Source organism: Sminthopsis crassicaudata, chromosome 2 (genome assembly GCF_048593235.1).
Source record: "Sminthopsis crassicaudata isolate SCR6 chromosome 2, ASM4859323v1, whole genome shotgun sequence".
NCBI classification, from domain to species: domain Eukaryota; kingdom Metazoa; phylum Chordata; class Mammalia; order Dasyuromorphia; family Dasyuridae; genus Sminthopsis; species Sminthopsis crassicaudata.
The window spans coordinates 657,653,036-657,673,415 of NC_133618.1; the positions used below are offsets into that span (position 1 = coordinate 657,653,036).

General features: G+C 34.4%; 1 protein-coding gene across 7 annotated transcripts in view; it reads left to right on the forward strand.

The window, feature by feature from the left end:
- The window catches only part of ASCC1 (activating signal cointegrator 1 complex subunit 1), a 106,941-nt gene that overhangs the window by 69,846 nt on the left and 16,715 nt on the right, over window positions 1–20,380 (forward strand). For all 7 annotated transcript variants that reach the window (XM_074296877.1, XM_074296880.1, XM_074296876.1 and 4 more), the window contains exons 8-9: window positions 699–823; window positions 2,104–2,183. In XM_074296877.1, the coding sequence (XP_074152978.1) occupies window positions 699–823; window positions 2,104–2,183 (205 nt within the window). The remainder of the gene's footprint in view (window positions 1–698; window positions 824–2,103; window positions 2,184–20,380) is intronic.

The following is a 20,380-nucleotide window of genomic DNA, read 5'->3' on the forward strand; positions in this document are numbered from 1 at the left end:
TGTGTGTGTTTTGGTACTCTGCATATGTGAAAGTGCTTCCAGCTAAAAGAGAACCTATGCTTTTGGTGGAATAGAAAAAAAGTAGGTTATAGGCATCTTTAACACTCCAGCCTGTGCTTTACACTTGCAGTGAATATTTCAGCGTCTGACCTTGTGTTTAAATATAAGTTTTTGGTGATTGGAAAATATCTAAATCATTTGGAAGCCATTGGATAAGCATCAAGAAGTTTTAGAGACTTATTTTAAAGAAAAATATAGTCATTTAGTGGGAAGAATACTTCTGTACCTGGTTGTTCAGAAGACTGGGATCTATTCCTAGATCTGCTATTCAGGAGCTATCACTTTAGGTAAATTAGTTTACCTCTCTGGGCTTCATTTTCACATCTTTAAAAGAGGGAGTAGTTAAGATGATCTTGGAGAGCTTTGATTCTATTTGTTGTTAAGTTCTCTGATTCTGCATTTTTAAACTTGGCTCCTTATTTAGTGATTTTAATATTATGATTGGATATTCTAGTTGAGAAATTAATTTTGTAGTAACCTCATTTGAAATAAATAGGACATTTATTATTTATATGCTATTCATGTCTGCCATTTTAAAGATTTTTCTTTAGTTCTTAGGAACCCCAACTAAATGATAACTCTTTGGTAATGAGATCTCTTTTATTATGCACTGTTTTATATGTCCTCAATTTTTCTAGATTACAGATGATAGCTGATCAGCTGGTAGAACGGTTTGTGTTGTCTGGATTGATGATAAAGGAATGGGACAGAGTGAAACTCCATGCTACAGTCATGAACACTCTATTCAGGAAAGATCCCACAGGTATGTACCTTTTGGGGACACTGAGAGAGTAAAAAGTCTCTAAGTTTCTCTTTGATGTAATCCAAGTCCTTAAAATTGCTTTCTTAGATTTGATATAGAATTGAAGGTTCTGAATTTTACTTTCTTTTTCTGATAGAATAACCTTACTTCTTTCAAATAGCACTTTAAAGTGCTTAGAACATTTGGGACATCATTATAAAATGTATCCTGAATTGTACAAAAATGTCTTAGAATTTGCTAGATATACGTATATTAGGATCTTTAACTAGGAGAACTAGAATAATACTTTAGAGCAATTGTTAGGTAGGTATTCACCTGTACTATCAATAGGTTAGCTAAAATAGATAGCAGTTGGTGCATCTGCTAATATATCAATTCTGGCATGTCAAATTATGTCTTTGTCATATATTGACCATACTCAAACTGAGAAGAAAAATTTCCTGGGGAATATCAGAAAAATAATGTGTTTTCAAAAAATAACTGGAAAAATAATCTGATATTTAGATGAGTTTACAAGTTTATTTCTATTGACTTTTATTTATTTATTTATTTTAAGGCACAAAAGGAAGAAAAATGTTACTCCTTTCCTGTTCTTCCTTTTCCCTGTCAGTATTGTAATAGAAGTAATTGGCTTAAATATCTTAATACATTTCATTCCAAGCTTTCTAGACCCAGTTGATATGAAAGACATGATTAAAAGTTTACCAGTGTCTTGAATTTGTTCCCTGGTAATACTGTTAGCTTCCAGCACTAGAGAAATCTGCATTGCTAATTCTAGTTGACTGTTATACATTGCTTGCCCTTGGCCAGAGGGGAAAGTGTTAAGATAAAGTATGTTATGAAAATATGGGGGGGGAAACCTTAAAAATTCTTTCTAACAGTGATTATTTTATTCAGAGGAAGGTGAATTTTCATATTTGTCATAAATCATTCAATTAGAATACTAGTTATTACTATAAATATGGATGTCTCTCTAAGCCAATGTGCAAATCAAGTATAAATGTATTTAAAATTGCATCAAGGCAATAGTCATATAATAGAGCTAGAAGTAATCTTATAGTTCATCTTATCCAACTCCCTCCTTTTGCAGATGAGGAAACTAGGGCCAGAATATTTTAATGACTTGAAGAGATCACATAACTGGCATAGCAACATAGTCATTTGACTTCTCTAGTAGAGTGTTTCTAGATGTGTATAAGTATTTTAAAGTTTCTTTTTTTGAAGGAGAAAAAAAAAATCTCCCATTCATCTCTTTATAATTTTGTTTGGTATGTTTATAGCTGAAGACAGGAACAATGCCCTTGCAGGTAAATCTGGTCTTCGAGAAAGAGAATCATTTGATGGCCGAAATATATTAAAGGTCAGTATGGAACAGAAAGATTCTGAGATTTAAACTTGTTTCAATATGTTTAAAATTAGTTGACAATAAGTAATTTTCCCTTTAACACTAGAATATTCCTATCCTCCTACTTTCCACAGGAAATATTGATGGGAAAGGCTATTTCCAAATTCCTTTTTTACATTTAAAGAGGAAAAAGTCATTTTAGCAATGGTAAAGTTATGGCACTTCCAACATGGAGATTCATAGGTAGCTCAGTGGAAAGAATTATGGCTCTGAAGTCAGGAAGACCTGAGTTCAAATCTTGCCTTAGACACTTAAAAGCTTTTGACTATGTCCCTTAATTTCTATTTGACTCAATCCACTGGAGAAGGAAGTATCAAATCACTCCATTATCTTTGCTAAGAAAATCCTAAGGAGTAATACTGTCCTTATAATACTAATAATACTTACTAATACCAATACTGTATGCTGTGGTTTGTGGGTCCATGGGGATTGGAAATGACTGAACAACAGCCTCTATAATTTTCAATATACTTATAGTTGTGGGTGTTTAGGAAACAATTAGATGTCCCCACCTCTTGGATGCACAAGAGAAAGTAATTGTATCTCTGATAGATTTTATTCTTCACTTTTGGAGTATGGACCTTGCATTTTATAAATGAAAATGAATTGCTTGTCTTCTTCTAGTGGCTTTTTTTTGTCACCTATACAGCTACTCTCTCTAGTTATAGTATCTGTTTCTACTCAGGAATAAGAGGTTTTGAAGGGTAGCTTGTCTTTTCCTGACTTATTGGGGTTCTGCTTTTCTGAGGATTAGATTGATCTGTAAAATTTAAATGATTCACTTGAAAATTACATTAGTCTTTTCCTCCATTCATGTGGAGTAGTATTTGGAGAGTGAGAGTTGCTTTTTCTTTGTATCATATATGTTTTCATGCCATTTTGCATCCTGACAAATAGAAATATAAATCATTATGAGCACAAGAAATTTTTTCATTTTCCATTTCACCCCTCCATATGTTTTAAAATCTTCTAAGTCATGCTCTTGACTTTATCGGCTCCTGATGTTTAGAAGTCAGGTGGAGATTATGAGTAATAATTTCAGAGCCAACTGCAATATTAAAAGTGTTTTCTCTTCCTCCCTCTCCAAACCATTCTCTGACTAATTTGGCAGCTTTCTTCCTCTGTCAACTGCCTAGAGATACCCCTGTTGACTGATACTGTTATACCCCAGAGTCCATCATGGCAAGGGGAGCTGTTCATCCAGGCAGGTATTGTAATGTCTGTGTCCTAGGGGGAGGTAGATGCCTTCTTTCTCTCTGGTCTTGTGTCTTTTACTATATTGAGTTTTCTTTTTTTTTTTTCAAAATAGCAATGCTACCTTTGTATTTTAGTGACCAGCTGCCGATTAACATTATTGTAGTAAACTCTACTGATTTGCCTGGGCCACAGCTATAAATATGGTTGGTGGGTTCTTCTGCATCTCTTCTTTTCTTCAAATGATATCATTATCATCATCTTTTAGTTTTCTTTCTATTGTGTTTTTTGAGGAAGACAAAAGGCTCAGTGGGAATTGACATAGAAATTATTCCAAGGAAGCTCAGTTGTCTTGTTGAACCCTGGTTGGGGTGCAAAAGATGTTTGCAAGTCAGGTAGAAAATGGCTTGACTGCTTTATGTGGGGATGATGGAGGAAGACCTTAGGGTGGTGACAAGTAATGTACAATTACCTGGGACAACTTTTTTTAGTCTTAATGTAACCTTGTTAATTACATCAGGAGCCATAAAGTTTTAGACTTGGAAGAGACTAGCAGAAGCCTGGTACATCATAGACACTAATAAATGCTTAATGACTAATTGACTTATTTCATATTATTCCTCTTTATGCACTCTGCATTCCAACTAGACTCGTGTACTAGTTGTTCTCTATTTGGCAGTCCTATTGCCCATCTCTTTAATTTCAAGTAATTGGTCTTCCAGGCGTGGAATGTCCTCACTTCTCCTCTTTGACATTCAGAATCATCCACCTTTTTTTTTTTTTCTGAGGCAATTGGGGTTAATTGCTCAGGGTCACACAGCTAGGAAGTGTTAAAGTATCTGAGACCAGATTTGAACTCAGGGCCTCCTGACTTCAGGGCTGGTGCTCTATCCACTGCACCACATAGCTGCCCCTAATCATCTATCTTTTAAGGCTTAACAGGTATTACCTGCCTTATAGAACCTTTTCTAAGGTTTTTAGGGCACATGCTATAATTTCATTTTTGTCTTTTGTATTCCTAGCATCAGGTACAGGGTTGGCACTTAGTAAATGTTTGTTGAGTTGAAAGGAAAGCAGGTTTTTTGACTCTAAATTCTTGCTCAGTGAATACCAATAAGGTGAAGTTAATTAATGCAGAGTGCTGTATTGGGGACAGAACAGCAGGCAATATATATCCATTAATCCTTTTACACTCTGCTGCCTACATAAGGTGTTTCTTCTGTGTGGAAGGGAGCCATCTGGAATATGAACTTGAGAATACTTTTCTACAATAAGGTATTCAATTGTTTCACATGTTAGGGACAATGAGAGGCCAAATTTTAGTTAACTGGGAATTTTATTTTCTATTGAAAATTTATTGTACTATACCATAGATTATAGGATGTGTCTTCCTTATTTATTTTGTATGCTAGTCTTTTTCAGAGGAAGAGATCCTATGAAAGTCTAGGGAATAGAATTTATCCCCATGAAGCATTCTTTTATCAAAGATCTCACCTAAAATTAATATGGGAATAATTTTCATTATTTGGCCATCACCAGGACCACATAGCTTTAAGAAAATGTAAAAGCAATATTTAAAATATATTGATGGACAACAGAACTAAATTTTTAGCAAGAATAAAAAGGAGAGATTATAATCACTAGCAGTTGCTCCTATAGGAGGTGAAACAAAAGTCTGTGAAGCAGTTATATTCAGTAGACACATTGGGGTATCATTTTTAGTTGCAATGTAAGATCATTCAAGTATATAGACCTCAAAATAAAGGGAGTATTCAGCAAACTAGCACCATCATATTATGATGCTAGATAAGTATTCTGTTCTGAAAGAAAACAAAGAGAGCACTTAATATTACTAGGAGAGGAACTGAAACAAAAAGGCAAACTGCATTAGTCGCTGAGCCAAAGCATCTGTACAAAGCAGAGGAATAGCTCTACAGGCCAAGGATCAAGTAGGTAGCTGAGGAGAGACAAGCTTAAGGAAAAATAAAAATAGACAAAAGATAAAGCATTTATTATAGGTATATTGTATGCTAGGCACTGTGCTAAGATTTGGGAATACAGATTCAAACAGGAAGAAAGACAATCCCTATTCCCAAAGAACTTGCATTCCAGTGGAGGAAGACAGCACAAAAAAGGGAGCTGAAAAGTAGGGGTAGCTTGGGGAAAGCTGGGAAATAGAGAGGAGACAGTGCTTGCATGGGGGCAGCTAGTACAGATTCATGATCCAGATGTGATGTGGTCATGGCTGGTGTAGATACTTCCTTAAATAGATGTTGTAGGGAGGAACTCACCAATCAGAGAGGGGAGAGGTCATCTGGGAAATCTTGGGCTGGGCTGGGTTTGAAGTGAGATTAATTAATCTTATTGCTATTTATTGAGGCATAAAATAGAAGCAATTCAGTGCCTGTTGCTGTGCAAATGCAATCCTGAGTTATCCTATCTTCACCAAGTAGAACTGTGGTCTTTTAAAATTTAGTGTTTGGATTTGCACACTTGGGAGTACAGTTTTGCATTTTTTCATTACTTTTGGAGGAGATGGACATGGCTGCTTTTTTGATCAGCTTTTTTAGAAAGTAGTAAAAGTGTTGTACTCTATGTCTGGTAGCTAGTTGGTTGAATTAGAAACTGGTCAAAATAAGGGTTACCAAAGAGGGGAAATGAAAAATAAAAAGATTGTTCATCATATCTCCAAATGAAAAAAAATTGGAGCATTTTAAAATCAGTATCTGAAGGAAGGATGCTTTAATGGCTGCTCAGAACAATGAAAATTTTTGAACAGAGAAAATGAAGGTGAGACTTAGGCTGAACCTTAAAGGTAGAAAGGGTAGGAGGTGGATTTACACAGGAAGAGATAGGCATAGAGATCCATCAGTGAGTGAAAACCTGTGGAACTAGGAGATGGAGTGTCTTGTTGAAGTGTCACTGCATTTTAGAGTATGTGAAGAGGAGTAAAGTATAAGAAAAGATTGGAAAGGTAGGAGGGAGCCAGGTTATAAAGGGCATTGAATGCCAAGCAAAGGATTTTATATTTGATCCTGGAGGTGATAAGGAGCTACTGGATCTTGTTGAATAGGAGTGTATATGGTCAGTTTTAGTAAGATCACTTTAATAGCTAAGTGAAGAAAGGGTTGAGAGAGGGTGGAGAGAAATCTTGAGGCAGAGAGATCAACTAGCAAGCTATTGAAGTAATGCAAGTATGAAATGATGTGGGCCAGCACCAGAGTGATTGAAGAATACGGTCAACACTAAAGGTTAACTACTGTAAAGAGAAGTAATTTTAAAACAGTTAAATTTAGGGAGTTTATTGAATGATCCAGAGAGTAATAGAATCAGTATTTCATCTTAGTGCCATCAGCAGATTGAATAGAAGGAAAACTTTGTACCTGAGTTCAACTTTAAATTTAAAAAATGATCTAGTGATGTTAGAGCCCAAGATTACATTCATTTCCATACATTAATTTAGGTCGTTTGAATTCCCCTATTTGTATCCAGGTATTTTTGTCTTTGTCCTTTCTTTCTACTGTCTTAACTTGCAAAGCTAATTTCTTAAAGCTCTAGCCTGGCCATAGCACTTCCTTGTTTTCTAAACTCCAGGATCAAATACAAACATCTCTTTTGGACATTTGAAGTCCTATATAATTTGATTTCAGTCTACCCTTATAGCCTTACTATATATTATTGCCCTGAGCTCTTTTGAGCCCAGAGTACTGTAGTCCATTCTGTCACTAGGCCATGGCGACCACTAAGGCTTCCTATGTATCCTGAGACTGAGCTTTCCTTTATGTGCTGTCCTTCCCTATGATCATGGGAACTCTTTGAGAGCTGGGGTGGTGTTGGTTTACTAATTGTTGCCATTTATTAGAATAGGTGAAGAACCTTTTTTTCTATCAAGAGCCATTTAAATATTTATAATATCATTTGAGGGCCATAGAAGATTATCTGCTTAAAAACTCAAGTAATGGGAGGTTGTTGTACCTAGCTTTCTGCTCATTATCAACTGCTTTTGCCTTGGCAGGACCAAACCAAGTGATTTCATAGGCCTTATAAAGCCCATGGACCAGATGTTTCCTATCCCTGGTTTAGGACAGTGCTTGGCACAGTAAATACTTAATAAATATTTTTCCATTTATTTAGGCATGTACTTTATGGTTAGGCCAGACATTCCAGCTAGATCTTATGTATAATATTCTAGTTCCCATTTCCATGCTTTTGTATAGGTTGTCCCTCATGCCTAAAATTCACTTCTTCCTTTCCTGTGCCTTAGTTTCCCCTTTTTTCTTTCAAAGCTTAACACAAATGTTCCTTCTTATAAGAGACTTTCCTGAACCCCTAGGTGCTAATACCTCCCCCCCATTACCTTGTACATGTTCAGTCTATCTTTTCTCAATAAAATATAAATGTCTTGCAGTCAGGAATGTTTTCATTGTTATCTTTGAATGCTGATTGCTATATTTGGGAAAAAATTTCAAGATATAGGGGCAACTAGGTGGCGCAGTGGATAGAGCACCAGCCCTGAATTCAGGAGGACCTGAGTTCAAATTTGGTCTCAGACACTTAACACTTCCTAGCTGGGTGACCCTGAGCAAGTCACTTAACCCCAGCCTCCAAAAAAAAAAAAAAAAAAAGATATATACACACATGTACATTTATAGATATGTGTGAGTGTGTGTGTATGTGTGTGTGTTTGGAGTGTAACATATTTCCAGCAGAAGATATTTTGGAAGAACTCAGCAAAGGTCTGTCTCAACTGGGCAGGCTAATCACAGGGAGGCTCAGGGTAGAGAGGTTTCCTGCATGGGAGGTTCTTAGCCAAAATATATTAGTGTTGACTATTCTATCCTGGTTCAGAAGCCAGTGGATCAGAGAGACCTCCAGTGCAACTACAGAAGGCAAATAGCCCCTGAACCGCAGCATAATAAGTGGGAGTTGGCCACACCCACCCAGCCAGGGAAGGAAGCCAGCAGCACTGTCCCCATGGCAGTGTAAAACCCTTGTCTGTCATCCTGTTGAGGAAACTTGGAACAGTCTTCCCTCTCTCTAAGAGCAGACCTTAACCTTTAAAAATGAGCTAAAAAGCAAAAAGAGCTCTGACTATAGACAGCTTTTATGGAGATAGGGAAGAATAGACCTCAAACCCTGAGGGCATTAAAGGCACAAGCCTTTAAAGGAAGCCTCAAAGGGTGCAACTCAAAAGGCTCTATTGGAAGAATTCAAAAAGAATCTTAAAAAAAACTTAGAAGAAAAATGCAGAAAGGAAATGAAAGTTATGGGAAAAAAAACACAGAAATTGTCCAAAGAAACAGCACCATAAAAATACAAGTGGTGAAATGAGAAAAAATTAAAAAAACATACTGAAGAAGAAATGCAGGCAGCAAACAATCATGGAAAAATGCTCCAAATCTCTAATAAGAGAAAAACACATTAGAACAACTCTGAGGTTCAATCTTAGACCCAAATAATTGTCAGAGATGACAAAAATGGAAAATGGCAATTTTGGGAAGGCCTTTGGGAAAATACGCTTGTTAATATATTGTTGGTAGAAATGTGATTGGTCTGATTATTTTGTAAAGCAACTTAGAACTATAACCAAAAGGTTACTAAGTTTTGCTTATCATTGATTGACCCAGCAATACCATTTTTAACTTATACCCCAAAGACATCAAATAAAAAGGAAAAGACTCATATGTGCAGAAATATTTATAGCAGCACTTTTTTGTAGTGGAGATTGGGAACCAAAGTGCATGAATGTGAATTGGGGAATATTTGAACAAATTATAATATATGAATGTATTAGAATACATTTTAGTACCTTAAGAAATTAGTAAAGGAACATATTCAGAGAAACCTAGGAATAGTTGTTTAAACTGATTCAGAATGAAGAGAGCAGAATTAGGAGAACAATTTATGCAATGACTATAACATTATAAAGAAAATTACTTTGAAAGTTTTAAGAACTCTGATCCATAGTTATTGTTTTTCAGTTGAAGTTTCAGTTCAGTTGAAATACTGAAGTGATTTGCCATTTCCTTCTCCAGCTCATTTTACAGATGAGGAAACTGAGGCAAATGATTTGTCTAGGGTCGTCCCACAGCTAGTAAGTAGTTTAGATTTGAACACAGCTCTTCTTGATTCCAGATCTGACACATTATTCACTGAATTATCTAGCTGCCCTGATTAATTCATTAACCAGTGATAACTCTGAAGATTGATGGTAAATCATGCTTTCCATTTCTTTGCAGTTAATGGCTCAAAAGTATAGAATGTGAAATAGATTTTTATACAAGGCCAATTTGTAGATTTGTTTTATTTAACTACTTATTTGTTATAAGGGAGGACTTTGTGGGAAGTAGGGTGATAAAGAGTATTGAAAATAATGTCCTCTCCAAAATCCTTGAAGACAGAAAAGAAATTCAGAGAAACAGATAGTAGGCCTCACTTTCTCTTCCAATAGGTAATTAAGTGAGGGCATTTAGATGATGGGAGTGGATAGAGCTCTGGGCCTGAAGTCAAGAAGATCTGACTTCCATTCTGGTCTCAGACACTTCCTATCTGTATGATCCTGATGCTCATTTCTAAGATGGAAAAACTCTGGAGGAGGACATGGCAAACAATTCCAGTATCTGTCTTTATGCCAAGAAAAAACCCTGAACAATGAGTCAGACAAAAAGAAGGTGAAAGGGAGGAATGAATAAATGAGCTTACTGTGCACAAAATCTCATGTTTAGCACTGGAGATACAAATGGATAGCAGAATCCCTGTTCTTATGATGACATACTAATAGGTAACACCTGGGTCAACTACAAGGTGGATAGCAAAATCCAAGGGTCCTTCTACTATAGGGCAGATAAGACTTATTGGTCTAGAGAGTTCAGTCCCTGAAAAATCACTTTGGTACATTAAATCCATATTGACATTTGTATAGTAGACATCACAATGTAAAATACTATTGGACAGGTTGCTAAAATGACTTGTTTTGGTGTTCACTTGTTTCAGTTGTATCCAACTCCATTTAGGGTTTTCTTGGCAGAAATATTGACTTAGTTTGCCATTTCCTTCTCATTTTTACAGCAAGAAAACAAGTTTAAGTGATTTGCATAGGGTCACATAGCTAGTAAGTATTTGAACACTGTCCTTCCTGATTCCAGTCCTGATACTCTATCTACTCTACTACCCATCTACTTTTTAGTTTCAGTGTCTAAATTAGGTATACAAAGCATGTATATTGGAAACAGAACATGTATATCCATAGTATCCAATCAATAAATAAGCTAATAATTTTTAAGTAGCAAATAATAGACAATGCAGCAATAGTAATATTAATATATGTAATATCAATTCATACATAATACTAGATATATACATCAGAGTAATATATCAGTAAATGATAATACAATAGTAGTAGCACATTACATAATAAAACAAGTGGTTTATATGTTAGAAATTTTAACACAGCAGACTATAATTACAAAATAGCATATGTAATTCATAAACAAACTGGTTGCACAAGAAAAAAGATCCTTCAAGTATTGCTACTATGATGACCTCTTAATATTTTTTTAAAATGACTGTTTCTTCTTAGAATTTCAGTAATGAAAGAACTTAGCAAATTGATATTCCAGGGTGAATGACTATTGCCATTTAAAGTTAAAAAGAAAACTTAATCACAGGATACAGTAATTTTAACCAGAGTTCTCATTTTAGGGTTTATCTCTCAGCTCTAAACCTAAAAGTCAGTATAAATGTCTCAACCTATAATCATCACATGAATTAGAATTTGCAGTGTGATAGCTTTCCTGTTCTTTTTCAAGATATTATCATGGCTATCTGGCATTCCTTGACTTCCAGAATTCTTAAGAAGGGATAAGTAGAACTAGGGTATAGAAGTATAGGTGGGTAGATGAAAAAAGAGAGGCAGCAGGGACTGTGTGTAAAAAGTAAAATAATACTACTGTAGGGTATGCAGTATGCTATTCTCTTTGGTTCAGACCAAGTAAGAAGGGTTTTTTTTTCTTTTTTAGTTTTATATATATATATATTTTTTCCTCCAATTATACATAAAAACAAAATTTTAAAGTATTTTTAAGTTTTGAGTTTGAGTTTCAAATCCGATCCTTCCCTTCCGATTCTCCTCTCTGAAATGGTAACCAGTCTGATATAGATGTAAAACATTTCATGTTGGTCATTTTGTGCAAGAATATTAAGAAATAAAGGAAGAAAGGAAGGAAAAAAGGAAAGGAGAAAAATTGGATGTTTCTGGAGTCAGACTCTGAAGATAGTATTTTTTATCATGGGAACTTTGGAATTGTTTTGGATTATTATATAATGATCTGAGCTAAGTCATTCACAGTTGATCATTGTACAATACTATTATTACTGTATATCCTCCTGGTTCTGTTCCCTTTGTATTAGTTCATCTAAGTTTTTCCAGGTTTTTCTGAAATCATTCTACTTGTCGTTTCTTATAACACAATAATATTCTTTTTTTTTTAAAATTTTATTTATAAATTTTTTGACAGTATATATGCATGAGTAATTTTTTTTATAACATTATCCCTTGTATTCATTTTTCCACATTATCCCCTCCCTCCTTCTACTCCCTCCCCTTGATGACAGGCAATCTCATACATTTTACATGTGTTACAATATAACCTAGATACAATATATGATAACACAATAATATTCCATTACAGTCATATACCACAGTTTGTTCAGCATTCTCTAATTGATGAGCAATTCCTTCAATTTCTAATTCTTAGCCACCACAAAAAGAGCTGCTAAAAAATATTTTTTGTATAAATAGGTTCTTTTCCCTTAAAAAAAAAATCTCTTTGGGATACCAATCTAGCAGTGGTGTTTATTATAGAATCCCAGGGTATTCAGTTTTATATTCCTTTGGCATAATTCCAAATTGCTCTCCAGAATGGTTGGATCAGTTCACAACTGCATTACAACTGCATTAATGCAACAAGTGCATTAGTATCCCAGTTTCCCCACATCCCTCTAGCATTTAACATTTTCCTTTTTTTGTGGGGGGAAGTGTTCTTTTTTAAAAGAGTTCAATGCATGTCTTTCAGAAGTGGAGGACTCTATGTGAGAAATATTGCATACATTTATTAGATGAAATCACTTTGCTAGTTTTGCTTAACTTGCTTTGTTTATAAGGACTTAATTTTGGGAATGCTATATTTGGGACTGATAGTGATGTAAACACAACAACAACAACAAAAAAAAAACCAAACATTTTTAAAAATAAAATTATTCAGTATTTAAAAGTTTTTCTGACAACTCTTTTACATATTTATCATGCTTCAGATTGCATGAGAGATGAATTAGTCTATAAATAAATAAATTTATTCTTATGCACTTGTATTAAGGGTTTTAAAACATATTTGGAACAAGGAGACCAACTCTCCTTTTACTGCATATGTCAGAAATAATGACTTATTTCAAGATCAAAGGCAAGCAATAAGTAGTAACTTTTCCATTTCTCTGCTAAGTGTTAATTCAACCACCAGTTATTTCTTGAGGAGCTACTATTTGTTTGAAGCTAAGAAGGGCATTCTGGGGTATATTATGTGCTTTCTGTTCAGTGCTGTTTTCAACATTACATAGAATTTTGTGTTTTGTCTATAGGATTTTAACTTGGTTTTTTATTCTGTTCTTGATTCTGTTCTCATCTAGGAAATGTTGGAGTAAAGATAGAGGGATAAATTTAAAATATTATTTTTTAAAAATTTAAAAATAAATTTTATTGATATATTTTGTTTGATATCAGTTTTCTTCTGTATTCTTCCTGCATTCTTTCCATGGTGCTATCCCAAATAGCAAAGCTTATTTTTCAAAGTAAAAAAGAGAAAAAGTCACCTAAGGTGATTAACATATATAGATGAATCTGACAATTTATGCAGTATTCCATACCTGTTGATTCTACCTTGGAAAACAGTGAGGGGTATGTCTTTTCATATGTGTTCTTTGGATTTATTTTTACATATATATATATGTGTGTGTGTGTGTGTGTGTGTGTATAGTTTTGAAATGTTAATTTTCAGTAGTTTTGTGATCTCTTTTTGTGGCTTCTTTTTACTTTGTTTTAGTCTTGTATATTGTTTTTCTGACTACTTCCTTTTCAAGAGTTTGAGCAAGTCTTTCCATGTATATAAATATTCATCTTCATTGCTTCTAACAACCTAATATGTCAAAATTTATTTATCCATTTCCCCTAATTCTTTACTATCAAAAAAAATGGTTCTCGAAATATTTGATGTATCTATAATTATATCAATTACAGCCTTGGAATGTCTAGTAGTGGAATTTCCAAGTCAGAGATGATGGTTTGGTCATTTTATTTACCTAAGTCCAGTTTGCTTTCCAGAATAATTATACTTATTCACAGTTCCATCATTAGTGCTTTACTGTTTCATTTGTTCTTTATCAGAATTCAGTGACCTGCACACAGATAGTATTGATGATCAGCCTTCCTGAAATCCCTTTCCCACAGATCTAACCTCTTAAGTCTTCCCTACCATGATAGTGATCCAGAGGTTCACTTCTGCTGCTGTAAAATCTCTTTGGATGCTTAAGTCAAACAATATTCTTTAGATTCTTCTTTCTTTTTTCTTTTTCTTTTTCTTTTCTTTTTTTTTTTTTTAAAAGGGAATTATCATGAACAATACCTGAGTTAGGGTAAAATAAAAAAAGAGGACATAACATATTAACTGGCACGTAATGGTATTTTTCTGTAAGGATCAATTTGTAGGCAGTCATTTTCCAGGTTTTAAAGGCAAGTGCTTTTAGATTTGCTGGTCATGGGCTAATGGTATTAGAATATTTCTGCTAGCCAACAAGCCACAAGGGACAGTTTTGTACTGGTAAATCTGTAATGCTTTTGCCCTAGGGCAGGGCTTTCTGTGGTACAGATTTTGTAGCAAACTAAATTCCCTTCGTACTAGCTCTGATGCTAATTCTACATGCTCCTGTGGGCACTGACTGGAGAGTATATCTGTGTGTCTGGATTCTATATGTGTTCTGCAGGTGACAGTTCAGCCCTTCCCTTCCCCCACCTCCCATTTTTAATTGAAAGCCATTGCAAGGAGGAGAGTTCCCTTGGTACTTTCAGTATTGAGGAGCTCAGCAGAATTGCATGGTATCTTGTTTTTGTTTAGTGGTTTTAATTCACTTTGCAATAGGTCATTTAGCCTTACCAGCATAGTTTTAGCAAAGTCTTAAACTTGATAATCCTGACATCAGCAGTCAGATTTGGGCCAAAGAGCTAAAAATGCAAACCTTTGTGATTATTTGAAGGGACTTTTAATACATTCATTCTCTGACTGTATTTGCCTGATTTCTTCCTGGTGCCTCCTTAAGCACAGGCATTTAACATTATTTATACTTACTTAATACATTTGAGATATAGAGTGGCCATGGTAAGAGAGAAATTCTACTCTTCCATTTTAAAAAATGCAGCTTATGTAATGCAATATAGCAAAAAAGTGACTTAGCCGCTTATTGCTGGATTACTTTTTAGAATTCAGGTATTCTTTTTTAAAAAATCAATTTATTTTTACGTGCATTTATAATCTATTGCTCCCAGATTCCATCCCCCCTCCAATTATTTTCATCTTTATTCTTCTGGAGTACAATTTATTATTATGTTGATCAATTCAAGTCTTTCAAAGGTATCTTTCTCTATAGTGTTCTTAGTGTTCTTAGTTCTTAGTATTGTCATTGAACAAATTGAGTTTTGCATGTTTTGTCCTATAATCAGTTAACTCTGAAACTATTTCATTATTTCTTATGATAATCATGTTCTGTTACATTCTTGTATGTAATTTGTTCAGGCACTTCCCAATAGGAAGATTTTAATTCTTTGGAGTATGATATTGTTTTGTCAAAGAATATATAGTGCTTATTAAATTTTTGGAAATAGTTCCAAATTGCTCCCTAGAACCAATTCATGGCTCAATCAACAGCTCACTGATCAATCAGATAATCAACTAGCATTTATTAAGTATCATTATCTGGTAGGCCCTGAGCTAAGTGCTAATGATATAAAAAAAGGGCAAAAACCAGCCCCTGCTATCAAAGAACTTACTTTCTAATTAGGAACAACAATGTAAACAACTATGTAAAATCAAAGTATATTCAGGAGAAATTGTGTGCAATCTCAGAGAAAAGGTAGGAAGAGTAATGGGGACATCCCTTCTCCCCCTATACTAGTTCACTTGGTGATCTAATTAGCTCCCATGGATTTAATGATCATCTCTAAGTTGATGATTTTCAAATCTATTCACCCTGCTCTAATCTCTCTGTTTCCAGTCTTGTCTCTCCAACTGGCTTTCCAACATCTCAAACTAGATGTCCAGTAAACATTTTGAAATTAAGCAGATTGGGTAATAGTGATAAAATTTGAATTGGGTCGAATAAGATGCTATATAATTAAAGATTTTTGAAATTCGTAGAAAGCCATTTGACTTCTTTTTTGACCTTAAGGGTTGGATTTCCACTTGTTTTTTAGCCTTTTTTTTGTGCATCAGATTTGTTGTCTTTAAAGTAAATTATGTATGCAGGAAAAAAAAGATTAAAAGTGTGAAAAAGGATGAAAGTCTGAGTTTCATCCTACCTTGGACAGAAACTTAGTAGGGTTGGAGTACCTGGACATCTTTAAAAAAAAAAAAAAAGAAAAGAAAACTTAATAAAAAAAATCTGATATTAAATAAAAATTTAAATATGCAGAACCTCAGTGATCTTAATAGACTTTGCTATATATTTATGCCCTTAGAATGTAATGATCACATCTTCTGGCAGATTTTATATATCCCTTCCTTTTAGAGATTTCTTTCATAAAGATTGCCTCTGAGGAGCAACAGTATTTTATTTTTACCTTAAAAATATTCAAATATTTTTTTTTGGGGGAGACTTATGTAGCATTTCATTCTCAATCACAAGTACAGAATGGGTGAAAAGCTTTGTAATTCTCTGTTTTCAACTCCTTGTGTTTTTTGTGGAGAAAATACATTATTTGGTGTTGTTTTGTAAGAATTTATATTTTTTGAATTCAGTACACAAAATCCAAATTCATTTATGCCTATTTTATAAAAAGTACCCTCACCTAGAAATTTGTACTCAAACTGTTGCCAAAAATCCTAAAATCTGTGCTCTGATTCTCATTAACTTCACCTTGATTTTTATCTAATCTCACCTTTTAAACCTGCTCCTTGTTCATATCATAGGAATTCTTTGGAGGGTTTGGAGCAGGACTTTCTAAAGCATGTTTAGCTGCTTAGATGAAAAATATTATTTATCTGTACTTGTCTGAATGTGAATATTTGTCTGAAGAATTCAAAGCACTCTTCAGACATTTCATTAATCCCCATAATGTCCTGGGGAGGAGGGCTTTTGGTTTAATTTATTATGAAGAACAAAGCTGTGTTGTTGTTATTATTTTATTTCCTCTAAATTAGGGGTAATTGTATTGACTTATCTCACTGTGACCTTGTAAAAATTGGATGTGGGTGAGACAATTAATTTGAGATTTGTGGAAGAAAGGCATGAAGTGGTGTGAGTAGTTTTGATTTTTATTCTGGCATTTGGTTTTCATAAAGTTCAAATGTATACTGAAATAAAGGAATCATCCTTTGGAGGAAGTGATTCATAGTATATTTTTGAAATAATCAGTTTAATCAAATACTTATGTATATTTTGTTTGGACTTTTCTTCCAAGGAGTGAGGATAGTTCAGATTGATTTAAGACTTGCTTTCTATGTGGCTTTCTGATGGACAGAAGAAGAGCAAAAAAATCATGAGTCTGTGAGAGTTACAGATGACTTTAGGCATATTTCATTGTGTCATTCTCTGAGCACTTCAGCCTTCAGAGCTGGGCAGTTCCTGTACTGGCCAAATTTGACAGCAAGCAATTTACCCACTGAAACCACATAGCACTAGTAGCAGATTTCCATGCTAGAAACAGGTCTCTGTATAGATAGACTTATTTCTACCATGTTTTACTCTTTCAGTTGAGGAAAGAATAAACCCAGAAAAGGTAGGGCGGACTGTTGTAGTTTGGGGTTGGAAGATAATCTTTAGAGAATCACTATGTTGCAGACTATTGGCTATTTAAGCTTTTATAGCAGGAGATCCTAGACCCCAGAAAGCTCCTCAGTAATAGTTGCAGATTTTCTTTTATATTCAAGTCAAGGTCTGAGTTGTTTGTGGCCCTTGATGGCTAGTACCTTTGGCTTATCTAAGGAGAAGGGAGCTGTCAGTTAGAGTAGAGCATCTGAAACAAGATAGGAAGGAATTGCTATAGTTGACCCTTAAATCTGTTTAAACCTGTTGATCTTGGAACATATAGCTGCATTACCAAAAATAAATTGTTCCAGGAATATTCTCTCCAGGAAACAAACATGTCCCAACTAAAGATGGTAAGCAGTAGGTTTTTGATTTTGCTTATTATTTTTTTTAATCTTAAATTAAAGAAAAAAAAAAAAAAGATGACAAGCCCAGGTAGAGAGGGTGGCAGAACAGATGGATTTTTCCTTATTTACTGTCCAGGAAAATTTCATCTTAATCAAAACCTGTTTTGTCTTGATGGTTAATTACTTTTTTCTCCCTTTCAATAATAGGAAAAATTAAAGTTATTTTTAAAAATTAAATAAATATTGTTTAATTATTATTTAATAAAGCAATAAAATAAATAACAAAATGAGATAAAAATTATTTAAATATTGAATCGTTAGTATTTAGTAAAGGATGTGAGGCAGGCATAATAGTGCATTAGAGAGCTAGTCCTAGAGCCAAGAAGCCCCGTGCTCATATCCTACTGTGACCTCTCAGGCAAGTTATTCAAGTTGTAGGCTCTCTAGACTGCACTCTAATAATATAATACAGAGAAAGTATTGACTGGCATTGGTAGAAGGAATTTCTTCATCCAGGAATTCTTTATATCAATGAAATTATAAGTTAAGTAACTTTCTATCCTATTAAACTACTACCACTACTAGCACTTAGGTAATGCTTTAAGATTTGTAAAAAGTTTACCAGAATCATCTTATTTTTGTCTTTATAATAACCCTGGGAGATAGATGCTATTATCTTTCCCATTTTATAGATGAGTAAACCAAGGCAAACAGATTAAATGACTAATTCAGAGTTCAATTATTAAGTAACTGAGGCTGGATTTAAACTCAGAGCTTCCTGAGTGTTCCTCTAGAGTGCTCTTATGCACTGAACTATTTCTATTCAGTAAAGAATAACATCAATTTGTATTAAAGTGAAATGCATTCTCTGGTTTTCAGATCGTCTCCTCTTCTTTTTCAGTGTTGGTAATTTATTAAGGATATTATGAAGGTTGTCTTGGAACCTTGACTTTTTAAATATCCCTTATCAAATATTTGCCAAATATTGTATAGCTCTTTATTCAGTCAACAAGAATTAAATCCTTATAATGTACTGGCCATTTTGCTAAGTACTGACGATAAAAGGAAAACAAAAGCAGTGCCTGACCTCAAGGAGCTTACTTTATAATAGAAGACAACATAATATATATGTAGGTATATAAATGATGCATGCAGAGTATATACAAGGTAAACTTTGAGGATGAGGCAGTTTTGACCAAAAAGAATGGCAACAGCCTCGTAGAGAAATTGGTTTTCAAATTGATCTTGAAGGCATCCAGGGGTTCCAAAGGATGGAAATGAGGAAGCAAAGGACATTCCAAGCATTAAAGATGTCACTGCAGATGTCTGGAGTTGGGAGGTAGAACATCCTGTGTAAGAGACAACAATTAGGCTGATATACCTGAGCCCTAGAATATGGGGGAGGGAGTAGTGTGATAGAAGACTGTAAAGATAGAAGGGGCCAGAGTGGGAATAATTTTGTCAAATAAAGGAGCGTTGTTTGATTTTAGAAATAATAGGGAATAACTAGAGCTTATTAAATAGGGGAAGGTAACATGATCACACCTATACTTTAGGAAAAATATCTTTTTTTTTTTTTTTTTTTTTTTTTTTTTTTTTTTTGCTGTGGCAGTGGGGTTAAGTGATTTGCCTAGGGTCACAAAGCTAGGAAGTGTTAAGTGGCCACCTAGCTGCCCCTGGAAAAAATATCTTTAAAATTTTTTTTAGGAGCCGCTAGGTGGCTTAGTGGATGAAGCACCAGCCCTGAAGTCAGGAGGACCTGAGTTCAAATGTGACCTCAGACACTTGACACTTCCTAGCTGTGTGACCCTGGGCAAGTCACTTAACCCCAATTGCCTCAGCCAAAACAAATAAATAAATAAAGTAAATTTATTTTTAATATTCATTTAATTTTTTTTCAAATTCTCCTCCTCCAGGTCCTCCTTCACCATTGAGAAGGCAAACAATATAATATCAATTATACATGCAAAATCATAAAAAACATATTTCTATATTAGCCATGTTGCCAAGAAAAAAAAAGGCAAGAAAAATAAAGTATGCTTTAAAGCATTCAGAATTCACCTGTCCTCTCTTTGAAGGTGGATAACACTTTTATCATAAGTCCTTTGGAATCATCTTGAATCATTGCATTGCTGAGAACAGTTGAGTTATTCTCAGTTGATCATTATATAATATTGCAGTTACAATGATCTCCTGGTTCTGCTCATTTCACATTGCATCAGTTCATATAAGTCTTCCGGGGTTTTTCTGAAACTATCCCCCTTATTATTTCTTACAGTTCGATAATATTCTGTCACAATCATATACAACAATTTGTTCAGCCATTTCCCAATTAATGGATTCCCTCTCATTTTTTATTTCTTTGCCACTACAAAAGAGCTGTTGTAAATATCTTTGTACATGTAAAACCTGTAAAAATCACTCTTGGAAGAGTATACTGGATTGGGAAGAGACTTGAGACAGGGAGGTCAGTTGGAAGACTATTACAGTTATCCAGGAGAAAGATGAGGAGAGTCTGTTTTTTTTTTAAAGATCAGATTTTTA